This window comes from Toxorhynchites rutilus, chromosome 1, assembly GCF_029784135.1.
Source record: "Toxorhynchites rutilus septentrionalis strain SRP chromosome 1, ASM2978413v1, whole genome shotgun sequence".
Taxonomy (NCBI): domain Eukaryota; kingdom Metazoa; phylum Arthropoda; class Insecta; order Diptera; family Culicidae; genus Toxorhynchites; species Toxorhynchites rutilus.
Genome location: NC_073744.1, coordinates 10,351,712 through 10,371,661, shown reverse-complemented (window position 1 = coordinate 10,371,661; position 19,950 = coordinate 10,351,712). Strand labels below are relative to the sequence as shown.

Genomic DNA, 19,950 nt, shown 5'->3' with positions numbered 1-19,950 from the left:
AGCGAACGTGTCAGACGTGGTTTGCACGGTTTAAAAGTGGTAATTTTGATTCGAAAGACGAAGAACGTTCCGGACCGCCAAAAAAGTTTAAAGATGAAGATTTGGAATCGTTACTCGATCAAGATCCGTCACAAACGCAACAAGAACTTGCAGATACACTTAGAGTAGCTCAGCAAACCATATCCGATCGTTTAAAAGCAATGGGAATGATCCGAAAGATAGGACATTGGGTGCCGTATGAATAGAAGCCACGAGACGTCGAACAACTGCTCCAACGGCATAAAAGAAAGGGTTTTTTTTTGCATCGAATCGTTACTGCCGATGAAAAGTGGGTCCATTATGATAATCCTAAATATTGGGCAACGTATGGATACCCCGGCCATGCATCAACATCGACGGCCGCGCGGAATATTCACGGCCAGAAGGTTATGCTGTCTATTTGGTGGGACCAGCAGGGTGTGGTGTACTATGAGCTGCTAAAATCGAATGAAACCATTACGGGGGACCTCTACCGAGGACAATTGATGCGTTTGAGCCGTGCACTGAAGGAAAAACGGCCACAACGATAAAGTTATTTTGCAACACGACAATGCTCGGCCGCATGTCGTGGAACCGGTCAAAACATACTTGGAAACGCTGAAATGGGATGTCCTATCCCATCCACCGTATTCTCCAGACATTGCTCCGTCCGATTACTACCTTTTTTGATTAATGCAACATGACCTGGTTGACCAGCACTTCTCCAATTTTGATGAAGTCAAAAATTGGATCGATTCGTGGGTAACTCGACAAACCGGCCGATTATTTCGGTACGCGATCTCGGAATTACTTTGGACTCGAGCTTAACATTCAAAAACCATCATTCAGAAGTAATTTCGAAGGCACGACGACAGCTTGGTTTTATTGGAAAGGTAACGAAGGAGTTCAAAGATCCCTACACACTGAAATCGCTGTATGCCAGTCTGGTTCGTCCCATTCTTGAGACGGGTTCGATCATCTGGGATCCGTTTCACAGTACCGTAACCGATCGCATAGAGGCCATTCAGCGTAAATTTGTGAGATTTGCGCTTCGCAACTTGCCGTGGAACGATCCGGTCAATCTGCCGCCCTTCCAGGACAGATGCCAGTTACTAGGACTGGAAACATTAGAACAAAGGAGCAAGAATGCGTAGGCTGTTTTTGCCGCTAAGCTGCTGAACGCCGAACTCGACGCTCCTAACCTCCTGGCACTAGTGGACATAAACGTTCCTGGCTACGCATTAAGGACCTTCGAATTTTTTCGCCTGCCACGATGGAGACAGGACTACAGTGGTAATGAACCAATACGAGCAATCATGCGTCATTTTAATTCCGTGTTTTATCTATTTGATTTTAACGAGAACTCAGCTCAGTTTCGCACAAGGTAACGAAGAAATTAGAATTAAGTACCCTTCACTTATACTATATAACGTTGGATGAAATAAAACAAATAATAATAATAATAATAAGTTTTTTACCATACGTTTTCGAGATCAGAAATTCACTTAAACGGCAACCGCGGACGATGCAGTGTCGATTAATGTTTATATGAGCTCATATTAGCAGATGCCGCAGTTTACTGTATGCCCGCTAAATGCTTCTATGAAGGGAATAGTGGAAGAAGATTATACACCCAATATATTAGAAAATAAAGGCAACAAAACTTAAAGAACTTCTAATTTCAGAGTTCGTCGCATAGCATTTGCCACATTCTCGTGTACAGTGCCAGCGCACCAGCTGCAACCAAGTCCAACAAAGTCCCTAGCCAAGTCTCCGTCAGTAGCTGGTACGGCACCCGCGTCCGCCTCTCCTTCGGCGGAAGCATTGAACACAAGCACCAACGATACCACTACCCCCTCCACCCTACCAGAACTCCAAAAGTATACCGAAATCAGTTTGCTGTGTTTGACCAATCTAGGCGATTGTCTGGTCCTGTCAATTCCCGAGCTGCGACGTCAGCTGAATGCAGCGGCTGTGCGAAGAGAAGATATCAAGTAAGCTATATTGAAATCTTCAACTCTAATTCATCTGATATCAAAACATTCACATTGTAGTGGTATTTCCTCGCTTTGCTTCACAAACCACGGTGAAGCCCTATACATGATGTCCTCATCGGAAGTACAGCGTATCACACTATCCACCGCAAAGATTGTCTCGCCAACCGGTTTCGTCGATCTGGAAGATTGGTCCCACGCAGAACGGAACGATGACGATACAGGACCAGACACGGAAGAGCCAGTCACACCAGCGGATGATACACCTCCGGCCGCCACTGCAGCAGAAGGCGCTACTGGCGTAGGTGCAAAGGAAAATCCCATCGATTTCACGACACCTCTCTCGGTGGCCGTTGTTAGCGCTGTCAACGGAACCGGTGGCGGTGGGGACGGATTAACCAATGGCACCTCCTCCAGTGGGGACGAAGCATCGCCAAACAAGGCAAACGAAACGATTACCAGCTCGATCGGAGACATTACAATCGATTCGGTGCGAGACCACCTGAACTCGACGACGACCACCCTCTGTTCGACCACGACCGAGGAGATTGTGGGTAGGCTTGTGTTCCACAGTGCACAGTTTCCCTTCATGTGTGTCTTACTGTATGTTATGTTTCTTTTCTTTAGGACGCCTTTCCGTGCTGAGCACTCATTCGAACAATGTGGCCTCGTCAGCCAAAGCGACCGAAATCACCTCTCTCAATTCGTCCAACATCAAGGATTTGAAACTTGTTGGGTGAGTTTATTTATAAACATTTCTGCTTACAAAACAGCAGAGCATTGTCTTCCCGGGAAAGCAATTTGGGCCGAGTCTTGGAAACAGGACTTTTTTCGCATTTTGTGTTTCTCGGAATGTTTCTACTTCTCATTGCCAGAATAAATTCGATTCCACAATAGACAAAAAGAGTCCTAAAGGGATGAGCGAGAGTAGTGAGTAACCTGGCTACTGAGTGGTTTGTGTGAAGTTTCTACGTAATTTTCGCCTCTACGTGGACTTATTCTGCAACACGATTCTTCTAGCATCATCACCGGATGCAAAGCATATGAAATTCCACGCTCTGGATTAGCTACAATCTCGCCTTCAAACCAACTCTGTTGCGCAAATCCAACATATTCTACATCTATAGCCATTGTTTCATTGGTAACTCATTTCACGATTGATCCGTCATATCAATCGACTACGCTCAGAACGGGTTCATCCGCTACTAACAGAAGCAAAACAAAGCGCTTTTACGATGGTGAGAGGCAAAACAAACAACAACACCTTGGGAATGAGCTGCGACAGGAATAATAGATCCTAATAGAAATTGACGGTTATAACATCGTTAGAAATCAACGCAACTATAGCTGTGGTGGGGGCGTTTGTGTTTATTACAGAAGTTTCTTGAAGTGTAAGGTACTTTTCGCATCAGAGATATTTGTTGGGGTTGGTAGCATGTCTCGTACTGACTTTAACACCAACTTCAATAGAACTGATGGTAGAACAGAAAGATTGAAAAGCCATAAAGGCTTGAAACGGATAAATTCACGAACACTCATTTTTTCTCAGGGGGTAGTTCGTTAATTGATTTATTTTTAACAAATGATGCAGACTTTGTTCTAAATTTAAACCAAGTTTCTGCACCAGCATTATTAAGACATGATGTTTTATTTACATCCATTAAAATAAGTCGATCTCATGTTGATTCTATCCATACTTTTCGCGATTATCGGAATTTGAATTTGTCGTCTCTTATGGATACTTTTGAGAGGGTTAATTGGGCATATCTCTATAGCATAACCAGAGCTGCATTTTTTCATCAATGTCACTGACAACTGACGAGCCACGTTAGTCGCATCCTACTGACAAAAATGTTGGTCAAATGGTGACTGACGGAGTACGATGCAACAATTTGCTTGTTACTGAGCTTTGTCAATACGTTTTGACCGACCAAGTAGGCGGTAAAATTGTCAGCATCGAATTGATGATTGTCGGAGACTGTATTTTATTCTCATCGAGCAAAGGTTCGATTTTCGTTCCGGTTGTTGTTGCCGGTATTTACTGAAGTAAATACTATGTCGAACACGCGATAACGTGTAAGAATGGTATTCAGGTAGCCCAACGTAAACAAATGTACCCTGGTAAACGTGTAAACTTCCATTACATCAAGTGGCATAGTATTTCCCGTCTTGACGATCATATGGCACTGACTTGCAACATGCATTGGTCGTCAACACACTCTGACAAACTATTTAGTATCGAAGAGTGAGGAATTTGTTTTGTCGGTTTATATTTTGTTGCACGTCGTTTGGTGGTAATGTTGCAATGGTCGTCATAGTAGCCCAAATACATGCAGTGACAATGACAAATTGCAGCTCTGAGCATAACTGATACCGATTTGGCTTTGAACTTTTTCAATGGAAATCCATTAAGCCTATTCCATTAAGGATAACACGTGCAAAAAAGAATTCATGGTTTACTAATGAAATCGCGCAAGCTATTCTAGAAAGAAATATTGCGTATCATTTATGGATCTCGGATATATCTGTTTATAACCAAAACCAATTCAAGCCGCTTCGAAACAGAGTCACTCACTTAGTAAATAAAAATTCATTCAATGACGAAATTAACGAATATTTTAGCTCCAATTTCTCTACGGATACTGAATTATCCCCTATTCCTCCAGAAAATATAAATGGCTTTGAATTTTCAGCAATTTCTGATAACGATAGTATTATATAAATAAACTGAATTAAATCTGATACAGTAGGTTTTGATGAAATTCCTTAAATCTTTATTTCCTTCGGTTTGTCCTGTGTTGAGATATATATTCAATCTTATTATTGTTTCTTCTAAAATTCCACAAGCTTGGAAATTTTCTAAAATAATTCCTATTCAAAAGAAAGGGAAAAGCGGTAATTTGGCTAATTTAAGACCGATTAGCATTCTGTGCGCCCTGTCAAAAGTATTTGTACGATTGATAAAAAACCAAATTCAAGACCATATTGATAGTTATAATCTAATGCACCATCTTCAATCAGTTTTTCGCCGTGGACATAGCACAACTTCTGGTTTTTGAAAGTGCTCGATGATATTCACTCGGTTATTGATAGGAAAAGTGTTGCTGTTCTAATACTGATTGATTTTTCTAAAGCCTCCGATAAAGTATCGCACACTAAACTTTTGGAAAAATTATCCTCTGAGTTTTCGTTCAGCCGTTCAGCTGTTAGGTTGATTCACTCGTATCCATCGAAACGAACGCAAGCTGTTTTTGCAAATGGAAAATATTCCAAACACATTCCAATTATGTTTGGTGTTTGAGTTCAAATTTGGGCCCCTTGTTATTTTCATGCTTCATCAATGATCAACCGTCTGTTCTGAAGCACTGTAAGGGTGGGTTTAGACTAGTGATATATTAATGTGAAGAAATATGATGAGATTTATAGAAATCGCATGAACTGTTTACACTAGCGTTAACTACTATAATGAATATATTCATATTTTCGGTGAATTTATTCACCTGAAGTAGAACTGCATCCAACTTTAGTGATTTCTCACCAGTGAGAAACTCACAAGCGTTTACATATGCTGAATTTATTCAAGTTATATATACATCGAATAAGTGTATCATATTTATTCTCACCCGTTTACACCTATATTCACGTGAATAAATTCATCTATAGCTATAGATCTCCCTAATGTAAACCCGCCATAAGATTCACATGTTCGCGGATGATGTGCAACATTACTTAGCCGTAGAAGGCTTACCAGTGCCTATGATATCTGACTTCATAAATTTTGATTTGGGTAGAATTTATCGATGGTCAATTCGGAACATGCTGCCAGTGAATGCATCAAAAACTAAAGCTATGTTTATTGTCAGAAATATTCAAAATGGCGAGTTACCATCCTTGTTCATAGGCACCGAGAAACTAGGTTACGTTGACAGGGCATGTAATTTAGGGTTTGTCATCCAAAACAATCTAGAATGGGACAAACACATTAGTAATCAATGTAGCAAAATATTCGCTGGTTTACGACTTTTGAGTCTTCCATCTTACATGCTTCCAACTCCTATAAAGTTACGGCTGTATCAATCATTGCTTCTTCCTCATTATATGTATGTGGATATTTTTCTTTTGAACGCAACTGTTCGAGCGATGAACAGATTTAGAATTGCCTTAAACTGTTGTATTCGATATGTTTTTAATTTAGGTAGATTTTCTAGAGTGTCTGAAAAGCATCATGTTCTACTGGGCTGTCCCTTCCATGAATTTGTAAAGTTGCGAACATGTCTAACCTTGTTCAAAATTACATACTTATTTGAAAAACTGACTGCATTCCGAAGTAATCGTAGTAGGGATTATGTGATACCACTATATAATTCATCGCATTGTGCAAATACATTGTTTGTCAGGGGCATTGGTTTTTGGGATCAGTTACCTAACGAAATTAAGAGTATAAATAGTGTGAGTGGATTTCATAGGGAATGCGTTAAATGGTTTAACAGGAGGAATAAAAAAAATCATTGGTTAAATTTATAATTTTAGGAAAGTAAAAGTAGATTGAAGAGCTCAATGCATTAAACCTAACGTAGTACATAAAAAGGAGAATTCCTTACGCTACAATAATTTGTGTGTCAATAAATAAAAAATAAATAAAAGGATAAAGGATAAATTCCGGAAGCGATTTTGTTTTCCATCGGTCTTTCAAACGTCTACTGAGGCATTGAATTTCCTAATTTTTTGCACGACATGTAAATGTTTTGGCTTATAACTGTTTACTGCCTGCTAAGATACATTTCACTTCCATTTTCAGCGATTCTACCGAAACGGCTTCCAATTCTGTGATCATCAAATCGGTCATCACAACTGTGAAGCACGGCATCGGTCACGTTAATGGGGAGCATAGCACGACGACAACGACGGAAAGCAGCAAAACCATCACTTCCGGTGGAGCAGGGGGAGGAGCGGGATTACTCCGGAAAGAGAGCCAGTTTTAAGATACACACATTGACAACATAGAAGATAGAGATGGAGTAGAAAATGCAAACGACGCGCGTAGATCGACGACAAAACCGCTAACCATGAGGACGATATCGAGAACTGTTGTCGTTGTTTAAGTTTGAGCTAGTTTATTAATATTGTTTTTATTGCAAAAGACGTTTCCAAGAGGGGTAAGTTATATAACATAGTAATTTGAGCTTTCTTTTGTAATAATCAAACAAGACAAAAAATGGACGCCCGTTACAGAGTAGAGGATATATTGCCGCTTTGAAAAAAAAGGAAACTGAAACGAAGAAGGAGAAGAGTTAGGCTGTTGCTATAACCTTAGTTGGAACTATCAACAGCGTTCAATCGAAGCAAACACAAACAACAATCACAGAAGCACTTCTTCCGCGAGACGGTTTTCTTTTAATTTTATTTTAGTTCAAACCAGTTGTTTACTAGTTGTGTTATTAATCATTGATTTGCAGATTGAAATACAAAGCAGAGGGAACCACTGAATGCCTTTCGAAGTTGCCAAGTTTTAAACTTGAGAATCGTTACAATCCATGATACACAATATACACATCGAACTCCACGAATCATATGGTTGGACCATTCAAATTTTGTGGAATCAACGACAGACAAATAATATATTCTATTTATACAACACTTTTCAAGCGTAAAACTATAATATTATTCACCCGACATTATAACTGTGAAATTAGTTTACTGTTGTTCACGGTCACTCGCATCAAGACGTATTTTACATACGACGGGAATTTTTTTGATATATATAGAGCGTAACGATTTATATTTATTGCGAGACCACAAGAGGGCCGTTTTTGTAAAACACACAAGATTTCGGAACATACTGTACACTCTCCCTTTCAATCGCGCGCGCGTAGACAGACATGTACAGACAAGTATTATTCGTTTTCTGGTTTCGTCATTTTATTCGCTTTCAAATGTTGTCTACTTATTGCAAACACAAAAATAGGCAGGAAACCAAAAGGGAGAAAGCTTCATATAAGACGTAAGAAACTGTATTTATATAATACATATGCTAGCCTTAGTCATATTTTGGATGCAATTTACATGCGTAAAAAGGAGTACTACGAGCAAACGAGAAGAGCAGAGTTTATTAAATATAAATGTCTATTAGGTTTTAGTCAGATCACACAGAAGCCGCACAGGTTCGATTCCTTCTGTCTAAAACTACCCGAACGATCCATTCGGATTCCCATCCCTGTCTACGCTTGTGAGGAGGGCGTCTTCGTAGCCAAATGTGTTACGTGTTCGCTTACTAAGCGAACAGCGACCCTCCATGACCCTCTTCAAGGCATGAATGGACATGAATGTCCAGGGCCTCTATAATGAAAAAAAAAGTACGCTAGTGAGAAGTCGCGATGGTCAGCATGCTCAACCAAAAAGTATGGATTCATGATTTTAGAAAAAAAAAATATATATACCGTGAAGCTCCCTTACACCAGCCAGTGCATAATTCCACCCACTTACCATAAAATACGTTCGTCGACCTGTCATTCGCCAATTCGTTGTTTTCCTTAGCAAAGTGGCTAAAAGCATTGTGTACAGTTGTTATCAATTTACAAAGTGTAAACGATTGAAAATCTCCGGAAAATAATAAAAATTGAACGATACAGGCTTTTTTTATCCCATTTATTTATTTAAGACTCATTAGCATTTTTTTAGCTGTAACAGAGCCGAATTTTAATCGTGTACATGTCACATGATTATCATATCTATAATTAGCACATTACACAGTTGCCATTCGCCAGTATTTCTTCTATACCATTACATATGGTACATTCACACAGTAGCCATTTAGGCGTAAGAGTATTCTTTCAGTTCTTCCATTATCCAGTTGGACCACCGGACAGCGGAGACAGTTGATTGATCATTGTTGAGTTATTTATAGAACAGTAGCCGATGTGTCTTGCAGAGCAGAGCAGTTGTATGAATGAATCGATCTTATTTCGACCGTGGATCGATCTTATTTCGACCGTGGATCGATCTCCATCGCTGATTATTGTTGCGTGGACGTAGCTATTCTGTAACAACACAAAGATGATCCAATAAGGGCCCTGAGTTTTTGAACTCACGATCGATCGCTTACTAAGCGAACGCGCAACCAATGTGGCTACGGAGACCCCCTAACGATACAGGTTCGCTGGATTGATTTAATAGTTTTTTCACATCTTTCATTGCAAGTTCGATCGGTTATCACCGAAATAAACATGACTGGAACAAGGACACTTATATTTCTACGTTTGCATTAAAAAAATGGACTTTCTGTGGATGGTGATACACTCTTGCGAACGACCTTCCGGCAATTAACCGGAACATTCACCATGACGGACGAAGACATGCGTGTAGGCATGTTTTTGAGTTATTTCTTCGTTTCATTTTTCAATTCCTTCTCATTGAAAAAAAAAAATGGACAACAATCGTCGATTTTTCATCGGTTTACCTTCACACGCACTGACGAAACTACACATGTAGTATCAATCATAGTAACCCATGAGCCAGCAGAAAAAAATTGACGGCTCTACCAGTCGAACTCTAACCGTAACGGCGAAAACAGTGACGCTACTCCTTTCAGAAGTGTGCGCGCTCAAACTGTACCCCGCTGCGTCGAAAACGGACATCGTGTGACACTTTGTGGACGCCGGATACGCCCGTTCCGACATCTACCACATCTTGGCACTACTGTACAACAATCAGAAGATCGAAAGAAAGCCGGGTTTCGGACGGCCGACGACCTTGAGCGACAAGAAGCTCCAAAGGATGCTGAAGAGGTAGATCGAAGGAAAAGTGGCTACATCGCTGCGTGCGCTTGTCCGGGAGGTCGGTGCAACCGGTCAAATAGTGAAAAAGTACCTGGCGAACATGGACATACATGTCAGGAAGCGTAAGGTTTGCCCAGAAATTCTCCATGGGGCGCAGCCGGAGAACGTCGGGCGGATTCGTCGAGTACCACATTGATATTCAACCGCTCCAAATCATCTAACGATCGCTTCGAGTAGTGGTCCGACGCCAGATCCGGCCAGAACATCGCGTCTTCGCCCTCATAAGGGCGAAGTATTTCTTGATGAATGACGCAACTTCCGGCAAGCACTTCGTACTATAAATTTCCCCGTTCATGGCCAGTCCGGACCTAAGGAAGAGCGGCTTTGACATTCCCCTCTCGCTGATTGTCAGCCACATCAGCACCTTCGTGAGGATAGTAAAATACGAAGTACCTTGCCATTCGTTGCCATCCAGGGTGAGATAGGTCTCGTCGTCCATCACCACCGCTACGTCATTGCCTGCAGCTCCGAGGCCAGTGGACGGGACTTACGCTTCCTGACATGTATGTCCATGTTCGCCAGGTACTTTTTCACTATTTGACCGGTTGCACCGACCTCCCGGACAAGCGCACGCAGCGATGTAGCCACTTTTCCTTCGATCTACCTCTTCAGCATCCTTTGGAGCTTCTTGTCGCTCAAGGTCGTCGGCCGTCCGAAACCGGGCTTTCTTTCGATCTTCTGATTGTTGTACAGTAGTGCCAAGATGTGGTAGATGTCGGAACGGGCGTATCCGGCGTCCACAAAGTGTCACACGATGTCCGTTTTCGACGCAGCGGGGTACAGTTTGAGCGCGCACACTTCTGAAAGGAGTAGCGTCACTGTTTTCGCCGTTACGGTTAGAGTTCGACTGGTAGAGCCGTCAATTTTTTTCTGCTGGCTCATGGGTTACTATGATTGATACTACATGTGTAGTTTCGTCAGTGCGTGTGAAGGTAAACCGATGAAAAATCGACGATTGTTGTCCATTTTTTTTTCAATGTGTCGAAGGTGGAACAGTTTGGGACTTTGGAAATATAGAGCTAATATTAGAAATACTTTTCTCTTTTGTGTCATGTTAGGCTAAGACTAAGATTGATTATTTATTTCTATCTTTAGCTTAAATACTAGCTTTAAACTCTTCACAGCTTACGATGCTAACACGCGGTCAGGCATGGCTTAAACTTAAAAACATCATGAGTGAAGAGAGAGAGAGAGTAAGCGTGGCTATGGATACAACTGGGTCATGTTTTAATTATTTTTCCGAAAGTAATACACGGACATTCCAACTGGGTGACTAACGTTATTTATTATTTTGGAACAGCGGTATTTAGTTGCACTTGACATGCATTGAAATTTATGATGTGTGGGAAAGGAAAGATGTGCTAAGGGATAATGTGTTATCTCGTTACAAATGCAAACGTCATTCCTCCTAACAGATTTCATTTGTTTTATTGCGATGAGTAAAACAAATGCCGGTCAGAAACGCTTGCGATATGATAGGTTGAAAAAAGCAGACGCCCGGCATGCTAGTGTCGGACGCTAACCACTCGGCCACGGGAGCATGGATCAATGGGTTCATTAAACGGCATCCAGAAATATCGAGACAGGGGCCTAGCGTATTGCCAGAGCATCGTGCGGCCGTTTTCGAGCCAGACATCAGGAGCTGTTTTCACGAAATTCGTGAATATTTCGAAGAAGAGGCGCTGTCCAATGTTTTTGTAATTTCCGGAACAGATAGTCAATTTGGACTAAACAGCGTTACATACAATATCTACAAAGGAACTGGTTTTAGCTGGTTCCAGCCAAAAAAATGTCCACGCAAATGTAGATAACCCCGATAGAGAATCTTACACCGCATTGTTTTGTGGAAACGCAGCCGTGCTGTTAGCGCCAACGATGATGCTATACCCGTACAGATCCAGTATTCCAAAAGAGATTTGGCAGAGATTACCCGAAAGCTGGGCCGCTGAAAGAACGGCCTGAACCGGGACATATTTTTCCTGTTTCTCAAAGATGTGTTTTATCCTTAGCTTGTCCAGCAGAAAATACCGTTTCCTATTATACTCTTTCTCCATGGACATAATTTTTCCGACCACTCAAAAACTTTCGGTATCAAGTTCTTATAGAATGGAGGATCGACAGTAATGGTGAAATACTCCCGAGGAAAGAAATTGCAGCTCTTTTGAAAGAAGCTGTGGATAGAATGGTGAACTTACAATCGACATTGATCAACGGTTTCCGTGCGATGTGGATTCGATACTCAGGTCTTAATGCGAAATCCAATGAAACGTTTGTATCACAAGCTGTTTTTCCATCAATGGAAATGAATAAAACAGCGGATGTTTTCTGTATTGGTGGCTTCGTCCATCGCCAAGCGGAACCTGAGAAAACAATTGGAAACGAGAAACGGCGGCGAACAAAGTGGACAATACAGAATTTGATGGAAGTAGTTAAACAAAAGACCCGGTAACTCGGATTCAGTCAATTGAAAGCTTAGTTATATATTTTATCACATCTATATAAATTAAACTTCAGGAAGGAAAATGAGATTATTTTTTCAATTTTCAAAAAAAATCCATCAATTTACAATCATTCTTGTTGGAGTGACGAACCAAACTCGAAAATCTCTCCAATGAAGCGATAACTATTTTTTTTTGTTTGAACAAATTTTGATCGCAACACCATTCACGGCGTATTATGTTTCCAGACGTGTAGAGCTTTCTGCTGGAAAGAAATCCGTGAAGCCGTGAAGAAAAAGTCATGAAATTTGTTATCTGAAGCCCATAAAAGAACGTTTTTCAACGGTGATATAGACAGTTCGAAATTAGGTTATGGCATGTCTGTCCTAGGCCAAATATTCATCATACACTCTTCGTACTTCGTACTTTTATCTTCGTATTTCGGCATGGCCCGAAATATTCGAAGATGAAAAATGAAAATCGACTCTCCTCTCAGTAGCTTCGTTTCGACTAGGACAACATGATTTTAATTGACTAGAACATTAATAGACGAGCGATGAGAGCGAGGATGACTGATTATTCCAACTGACGTGACTAATGAATACAAATCTGCCTTTTCATTCAACCTGACTTCAACCCACACTTCTACTCCCCCTGACATAAATCTTGTTACCCGCGTACACAATCTTACCCTTACGTCCATATAAACTCTGATGCAAAAAATTAGTTACACCATTAATGGACGGTTCATTGTCTTCCCACCGTGAACTCAAACCAACGAACGTAGACAGTTATCAGGTATGCTATGAAGATCCTCGCGTTGTTATTAGTAAATAACGTGCAGTTTGGGAGGAATTTTTAACAAAATTTTAGTTCACTTTGTCTCCGAGTTCAATTTTGTGAAAAAAAAACATACAGAAAAACGAGTTTATATCAACAAAGTTCACAAATTTGTCAGTATTTCTGAATACAACACTGCACGCTATTTTATATGTGTGTATTTTTCTGCTGACCGCATACTGTTGTGTTTATAAATTCATTTTAATGACTTTGACAAATGTTGTGTTTATAAATTCATTTCAATGACTTTGACAAATTCCAATATTTCTTTATAAAATAATTGGTTCCCAGATTTGAATAGTTCAGTAAGCGTAGCAAAATGAGTTTCATATGAGAATTTGGATCGTGATACAGCGTATATAACATGTTCTGATGTTTCTGGTACTAAGCAAATCTCACAATTTGGATCATCTGCTATTTTCATTTTTGCCAACCAAAATTTTGAGAAGTTATGTCCGGTTATGAGTCTGTTTAGGAGCCTGACTTCATATCCTTTGAATGTGCTTCCCGTGTACCACGGTTTTTCCGATAACACAGGTTGAATCGAGGAGAAAATTTTGCCTTTGTCTTTTGAATAAACCTGATACCAGTCTAAATTTCTTTTCTGCATCTGTTTTTTAAGCTGTAACATTGCGTCATTGAGATGTAAACGATTGCTGATTATGCTGGTTGTTGTTAGTCCTCCTTTTGCAAGCTGATCCGCGATCTCGTTTCCTCCTATATTGACGTGGCTGGAAATCCACTGTATCCGAATGTCCCATCTCCTACAGATGGTAATGATATCTGCAACATTCTTTTCCGCTAATCCAGATTCTTGTGCGTTTTGCAGTATAACACATGCTGCTCGTGAGTCAGTGTATATAACCATTGCACTTTGTTGTTGTTCCTCGATGATATTCGTGGCGATTCGAATCGCGTAAACTTCTGCAGAAGTTAAGCTGGTTTCATTTTCCAATCGATAACTGATTTTCTGTTTTGAGAACTCTGCATATATACCTACTCCGCACACCGTCCCGTCCTTTGAAGCGTCAGTAAATATCTTTCCACGATGCTTATCTCTTCCGTTCATCACAAAAAGTGCCAATTGTTTCAACCGCATAGGATTAGAGTTTTGCTTCGCTGAGTTTAAACCTTCTAGGCAATCGAAGATTTCGATTCCTTCAACTCTACACATCTTGATCAATGGATCAATATTGTCAAAAATCTTTTTGTTACTCCAAAAAAATTTTCCATGTACGTATATTTGGACCATTGCTCGCTGTCTTCTGATAAATGTACTTTTCGATGTTGCTTAGCTACTACATTACCTGTAGAAAGACTCCTTGCAACTTCTCGTGATGCAAAGCATTGTTGTCTAATGTCTAATGGACCATGTCCGCTTAGACCTGCCAATGCATTGAGTGGTGTCGTCCTAGTTGCGCCGGTCACCCGGCGTATGCATTGATTGTTCGTCACAGTTAACATTTTGCGATTTGTTGGTTTGGCGTTGTTGTAAATACCACAGCCGTATTCCATAACACTGCGGAAAACTGCCTTGTATACTTTAAGCATTACGTCTCGATGAGTACCATTCTTCACACTACTAAGTATCTTAACCATATTTAGGCGATCCTGAATTTTCCGTCGTGTGTCTTTGATATGAATTCCGAAACTCAGAAAGCGGTCTATAGTTACTCAGAGATTTTTATGATACGGTACTATAATGTTCCGTTTATTCTAATGTCTAAAGTCTTGTTGTTGTTCATTAACAGCACCGCTTTGGTTTTGTCTGGGTTGATTTCAAAATTTAGAGATGTTGCTGCTTCCAAAAACGTACCGATGAAATTTTTAGCGGCTTCATTCAACTTTTCTAGCGTTTTTGCTCTAACAAGTAGACCAAAATCATCTGCGTATTGCACGAGTGCTCTATCTTTCCGACTCATCTGGTGAAGTTCTAACGTATATACGTTGAAAAGTGTTGGGGACAAAACATCTCCCTGGGGCAAACCATTCGTGATTCTCCTGCAAATACTCCGATCGCGCAATTGGTGGCTGATTTTCCTCTTCGTAAGAAACGATTATATCCATGACTGTATATCCACAGACACGCCGAGTATAGACATTATATCCACTAATTTTTCTAAAGGGTGTGTCACATCAAATTGCATCACGGAAAAAACGCTGTAGAAATTTAATTTTTAGGAATTATATCTTCAGCTTTCGCTTATAATCAGATAAGAGTGTATAGATCACGTTGGCCATGCTTCACTGTCAATTTTTCGTAAATTTGGAAAAATGTCGTCGAACGAAAAAGAGCGTCGTGAATTAATCCTGTGCACTCATTTCGAGAATCCGGAGTTGTCACATCGGGACATCGGTAAGATGCTGGGAATCGTCCAATCCACGGTCAACAGAGTACTAAAACGATACTTCGAGAACCTAACCATCGACCGGAAGGTGAAGAACGGCATAAATGGATGCTCCGTCAGTGAAAAAGATCACAAGCGCGTAGTTAAGCAGTTTAGAAGTGATCCGAGAAGTTCGGTGTCGGGATGTCGCCAATAAGCTGAATTTGTCAAGTTCATTCGTCCAGCGGACCAAGCAGCGGGAGGGCCTGCGTACATACAAGGTTCAGAAGGCTCCTAACCGTGACGAAAGGCAAAACATGGTGGGGAAGAAACGAGCCCGGAAGCTGTACACCGAAATGCTGACGAAGCCACATTGCCTGGTAATGGACGACGAAACCTACGTCAAAGCGGACTTTCGTCAGCTGCCAGGCCTGTTGTTCTTCTCCGCAGAGGACAAATTCAGCGTTCCGGAGGAGATTCGCAAGCAGAAACTATCCAAGTTTGCCAAAAAGTACATGGTGTGGCAAGCGATCTGCTCTTGCGGAAAGCGGAGCGCCCCCTTCGTGATGACCGGCACGGTAAACGGGCAGGTTTACCTTAAGGAGTGCCTACAGAAGCGCTTACTACCACTATTGAAGCAGCACGAGGGCCCGACCATCTTCTGGCCGGATCTCGCTTCGTGCCACTATTCAAAGGACGTGTTGGAGTGGTACGAAGCCAACGGAGTCACCTTCGTGCCAAAGGAAATGAACCCGCCCAACGCGCCGGAGCTTCGCCCAATAGAGAAATATTGGGCGATTATGAAGCAGGCCCTCCGGAAGAACCCAAAAGTTGTCAAATCGGAGGCGGACTTCAAGAGAAAATGGATTTCTGTTCAAAAAAAACTACAACCTGACGTTGTACAGAACCTTATGGACGGGGTAAAGAGGAAGGTGCGAGCATACGGGCTTGGGCTCGAAGTATGAATAAAAAGAAAATGCCAAAAGTTGTTTAATAGTTTATATTTTACTGTCTAAATTTTTCAATAGGATCGGTCTACTGGGCGAATTTCTACAGCGTTTTTTCCGTGATGCAATTTGATGTGACACACCCTTTACTTTAACCGCATTGAATGCATTTGAAAGATCGATACATATTAAAGCAGTCACAAAATTTTCTCTTTTACTTGCTTTTATCCAGTTTATCACAAAGGAAACGCAAGTGGTCGTCGATAGATGTTTACGAAAACCGAAAGAGGTATCCGGAAGCACCCCACCTGCTGAATTCGCTACCTTTGCCAACGTTGGTACTAACGAAATCGGTCGCTTTCCTGTGGGTAAGCTCTGGTCACGACAATGTTTTGGAATAGCAACCACCTTTATAATTTTCGGAGATTCGCTTACTATTCCGCGCCTCCACATGATATTGATATCTTCGATGATCTTGTCCGTTACCTTTGGGCTTAGGCACCTGAGCAGTTCGTAAGTTAATTTTTCTTCTCCTGGCGCAGAGACTTTTCGTTTAGAGTTGAGTATCATTGTCCAGTTCTCTCTCGTCAGTAAGTCATCCGTGGCTACTTGAAGTGGATAAAATGGATACTCTATTTCTGGAGCTGAGTATTGTCCACCAAAATGTGTATTAAGGAAACATTCAGCTTCATCTGCTTCGTCGTAGATAATGTTATTTTCTTTCCTGCTGATTCGCTTTCCTGTTAGTCTACCTATTTTGAGCCACAGTTCTTTCGATTCGGTAAACGGTCCGACTTCATCCGGAAATTCTTCGAACTTCTTTTTAATTTCTTCTCGTTTTCTTAGTAGAAAAATTGCAGCTTTCCGCTTTAACTCTATGAGGTTCTGCACACTGGATAATCGGGTGAATTCTTTCCTTGCTGAATTTTTCTCCTTCCATGCTGTCTCAACGCTATCTGTCCACCAAAATTTTGGTGTGCGAACATCTTTCTTCTTGTTCCTCTTATGAATCGTTATGAAATTTCTTGTTAGATCTTCTATATTTTGCACACTTGATAGGTTCGGGTTAAGATCTGTTCAGTAATCCTCTTTCTGTCAAAAAAGAACCCTGATCTAGTCTCATTTTCATTTGTCCAATCAATTTCAATTCCGACATGATGGCTTCCTATGCCGAAATCTAATGTTTTCTTTCTTTCTTTCTTTGTTTTTAAGAGGCTTTAAACTTTGCAGTTCATTCGCCTCTAATCGAATGTTTTCCAACTCATATTGTTAATCAATTCTCTCGAACATGGTGTAACATCGATTGCAGTAGATCGTGCATTATTACAAATAGGTATGAATGTGCACGAGCCATCATTTAAAAAGAAACGATCACTATTGTTGGGAACATCTACCAGAATTTAACCTTTTCTATCACAGATATCGTCACCCAAAACGAAATGATGTGCGTTTAGGGCTCCTCCACCGTGGAAACCGTGGAAAATTATTCGTATATCATCTTCAAATACCTTCAATGTAATTGAGGGGCTCGCATACAGTGATACTATTACTAAATCAAGGTGTATGATCCGTACACTAGTTACCTGTGTCAATCTAGAGACGATTGGAGAAGGAATCAGTTTGTAGTTCAACGAATTTACCAAATATATTCCGGCCCCTCCATACTTATCATCTCTTGAACTAGGAATATAATGGAAACCAGTTATTTTGTATTTGTTAGTGTTTTCCATTGCTTAATCTGTCCATGTTTCCGATAAAATCGCTGCTGAATATCCATATTCATTGAGTACACGATGTATTTCATTTTTATTTCTGCTTAAGCTTTGTACGTTGGCTTGGAGTATTTTAAAGGTTTTCTTCGCCATTTGGGATCTCTGGTAGGTGTTCCATTTGATCTGTATCCATAATTATCGTGTTAGTCAGATTGAAATGTTTCATAGTGCATTTTCTAAATGTCTCTCTCACGTCCATGTCTTCGTTCACACTGTCGATAAAGTCCGCGTAGAAAGACATAATAAGCTCCTGTTGTCTACGGCTTTCCGTGGCTTGCATCTGGTGGAATTTTTCCATAAGGAGTTCTTCCTTTTTCTTGAATTCTGCTTCCAATCGCTCCTTTTCCGTCGATTTGAGGTTGTTGTTCAATCCTGTTCCATTTTTTGCCTCTGGTATCTCTGCAACGATAAGATTTCTTTGTTCAGTAGTTTCATTAGCAGCTCTTTGCACCAGTGGCTGTTCACTTAAAACTCTCTTTTGCGATTTTTTCTTTGGATCCTCCTTATACGTTTTAACAGCAGCATGTACAGCTTTCCTCTCTTGATTGGTTTTTATCCATTCCTCGCGCATTGGGTTCTTCCAAGTGAATTGGTCTTTCGTTAGTTATGCATATGTTTCTGCTACTGTCAGGAACTCCTCCACATTTCGTAATGGTTCGTACATATTTTGTAATTCAGGCACTTGTTCTCGGGCGTCTGCATACGTCCAGTTTTTCTTTGACATTAGACGTTTAATATCGTGTTGTCTTTTACGCTCGGGATAAGTTTGATCTACCGAGCTATGCTCGGATGACTTACAGTGAACGCAGTGGTATGTTTTCGAGCATTTTTGATATTCTTCTTGTTGTTCGTGCCGTTGACTGCAGCGTTGGCACCTCATTGCTCCTTTGCAGTTATCTGTCTTATGTCCAAATCTCAGACACTTCAAGCATATTATTACTTTCGTCCTAAATTGCTGTACACTGCTGGAGCTGCAGAACATCTTGACGTTTCTTGGCAATTGGTTTGCACGGGAATTTATGCTTATTCTGTTTATCGGCACTTTTCCAATGCCTTCCTCATACCTTGTCATCCTAATAACATCCATTATTGGCACTTCGCGCTGGATCTCCGCCTTGAGTTCGTCCACGTTGATATTTGTTGGAACACCTGCGACTACTCCTGCGATCCACACCGAATGTTTTGGTACATATGCTTTAAATGCGCTGTCTCCTTTGTTAAACATTTCGATCAGTAGATTAGCTTTCACGTAACTATTTACAAAGACCATGATTTTGAACTGTCCCACGTATTTCATATCACTGACGTAGTTCTTCATCCCTAGATCTTTCAGCGTACTTCCGAGCAAAAATTTTCTCAGTTGTTCTGCTGTCTTCTATTTACACTATTAACACCGATTTGATAGTCAAAAAATGCTCAACTGTAATTTTCCGAGAGAAAAACGTAGACGCGTCTGCATGAAGCAGAAAATTTTTGACAAGTGGGAGTCCCTTCAATATGCATTGAAGCTCATTTGACGGGGAAGAGTGGAATGAGATAGTCGAGTCGTAGAGTGAGATGGGAACTGAACGCCCAAATGACTGTTGAGTCATGTTGACGGAGAAACTGCTGAAAACTAATTTCCAATTGAATACGAAGGCGAATTTCTTCATAGTCCGGAGAGTATCCTCAGTTGAATATGACTTTGTCGGATCAACAGAACATTAACACCACACGAAATCACGACCCAGAGGAATACAAATGACGGAAAATGCCCAACCAACAAAAATAAGCAAAAAC

The 19,950-nt window shown here is 40.8% G+C and overlaps 1 protein-coding gene across 13 annotated transcripts in view; it reads left to right on the top strand.

Moving 5' to 3' along the window:
• LOC129763249 (lethal(2) giant larvae protein) overlaps positions 1 to 8,164 on the top strand; it is a 56,550-nt gene extending 48,386 nt beyond the window's left edge. For 10 of the 13 annotated variants that reach the window (XM_055762126.1, XM_055762130.1, XM_055762125.1 and 7 more), the window contains exons 7-10: positions 1,704 to 2,012; positions 2,073 to 2,566; positions 2,640 to 2,748; positions 6,811 to 8,164. In XM_055762126.1, coding sequence (XP_055618101.1) covers positions 1,704 to 2,012; positions 2,073 to 2,566; positions 2,640 to 2,748; positions 6,811 to 6,994 — 1,096 coding nt within the window. In that variant the 3' untranslated portion in view covers positions 6,995 to 8,164. The remainder of the gene's footprint in view (positions 1 to 1,703; positions 2,013 to 2,072; positions 2,567 to 2,639; positions 2,749 to 6,810) is intronic. The other 3 variants (XR_008740853.1, XR_008740851.1, XR_008740852.1) reach the window with 3 other exon arrangements.
• The last annotated feature ends 11,786 nt before the right edge of the window (positions 8,165 to 19,950 follow it).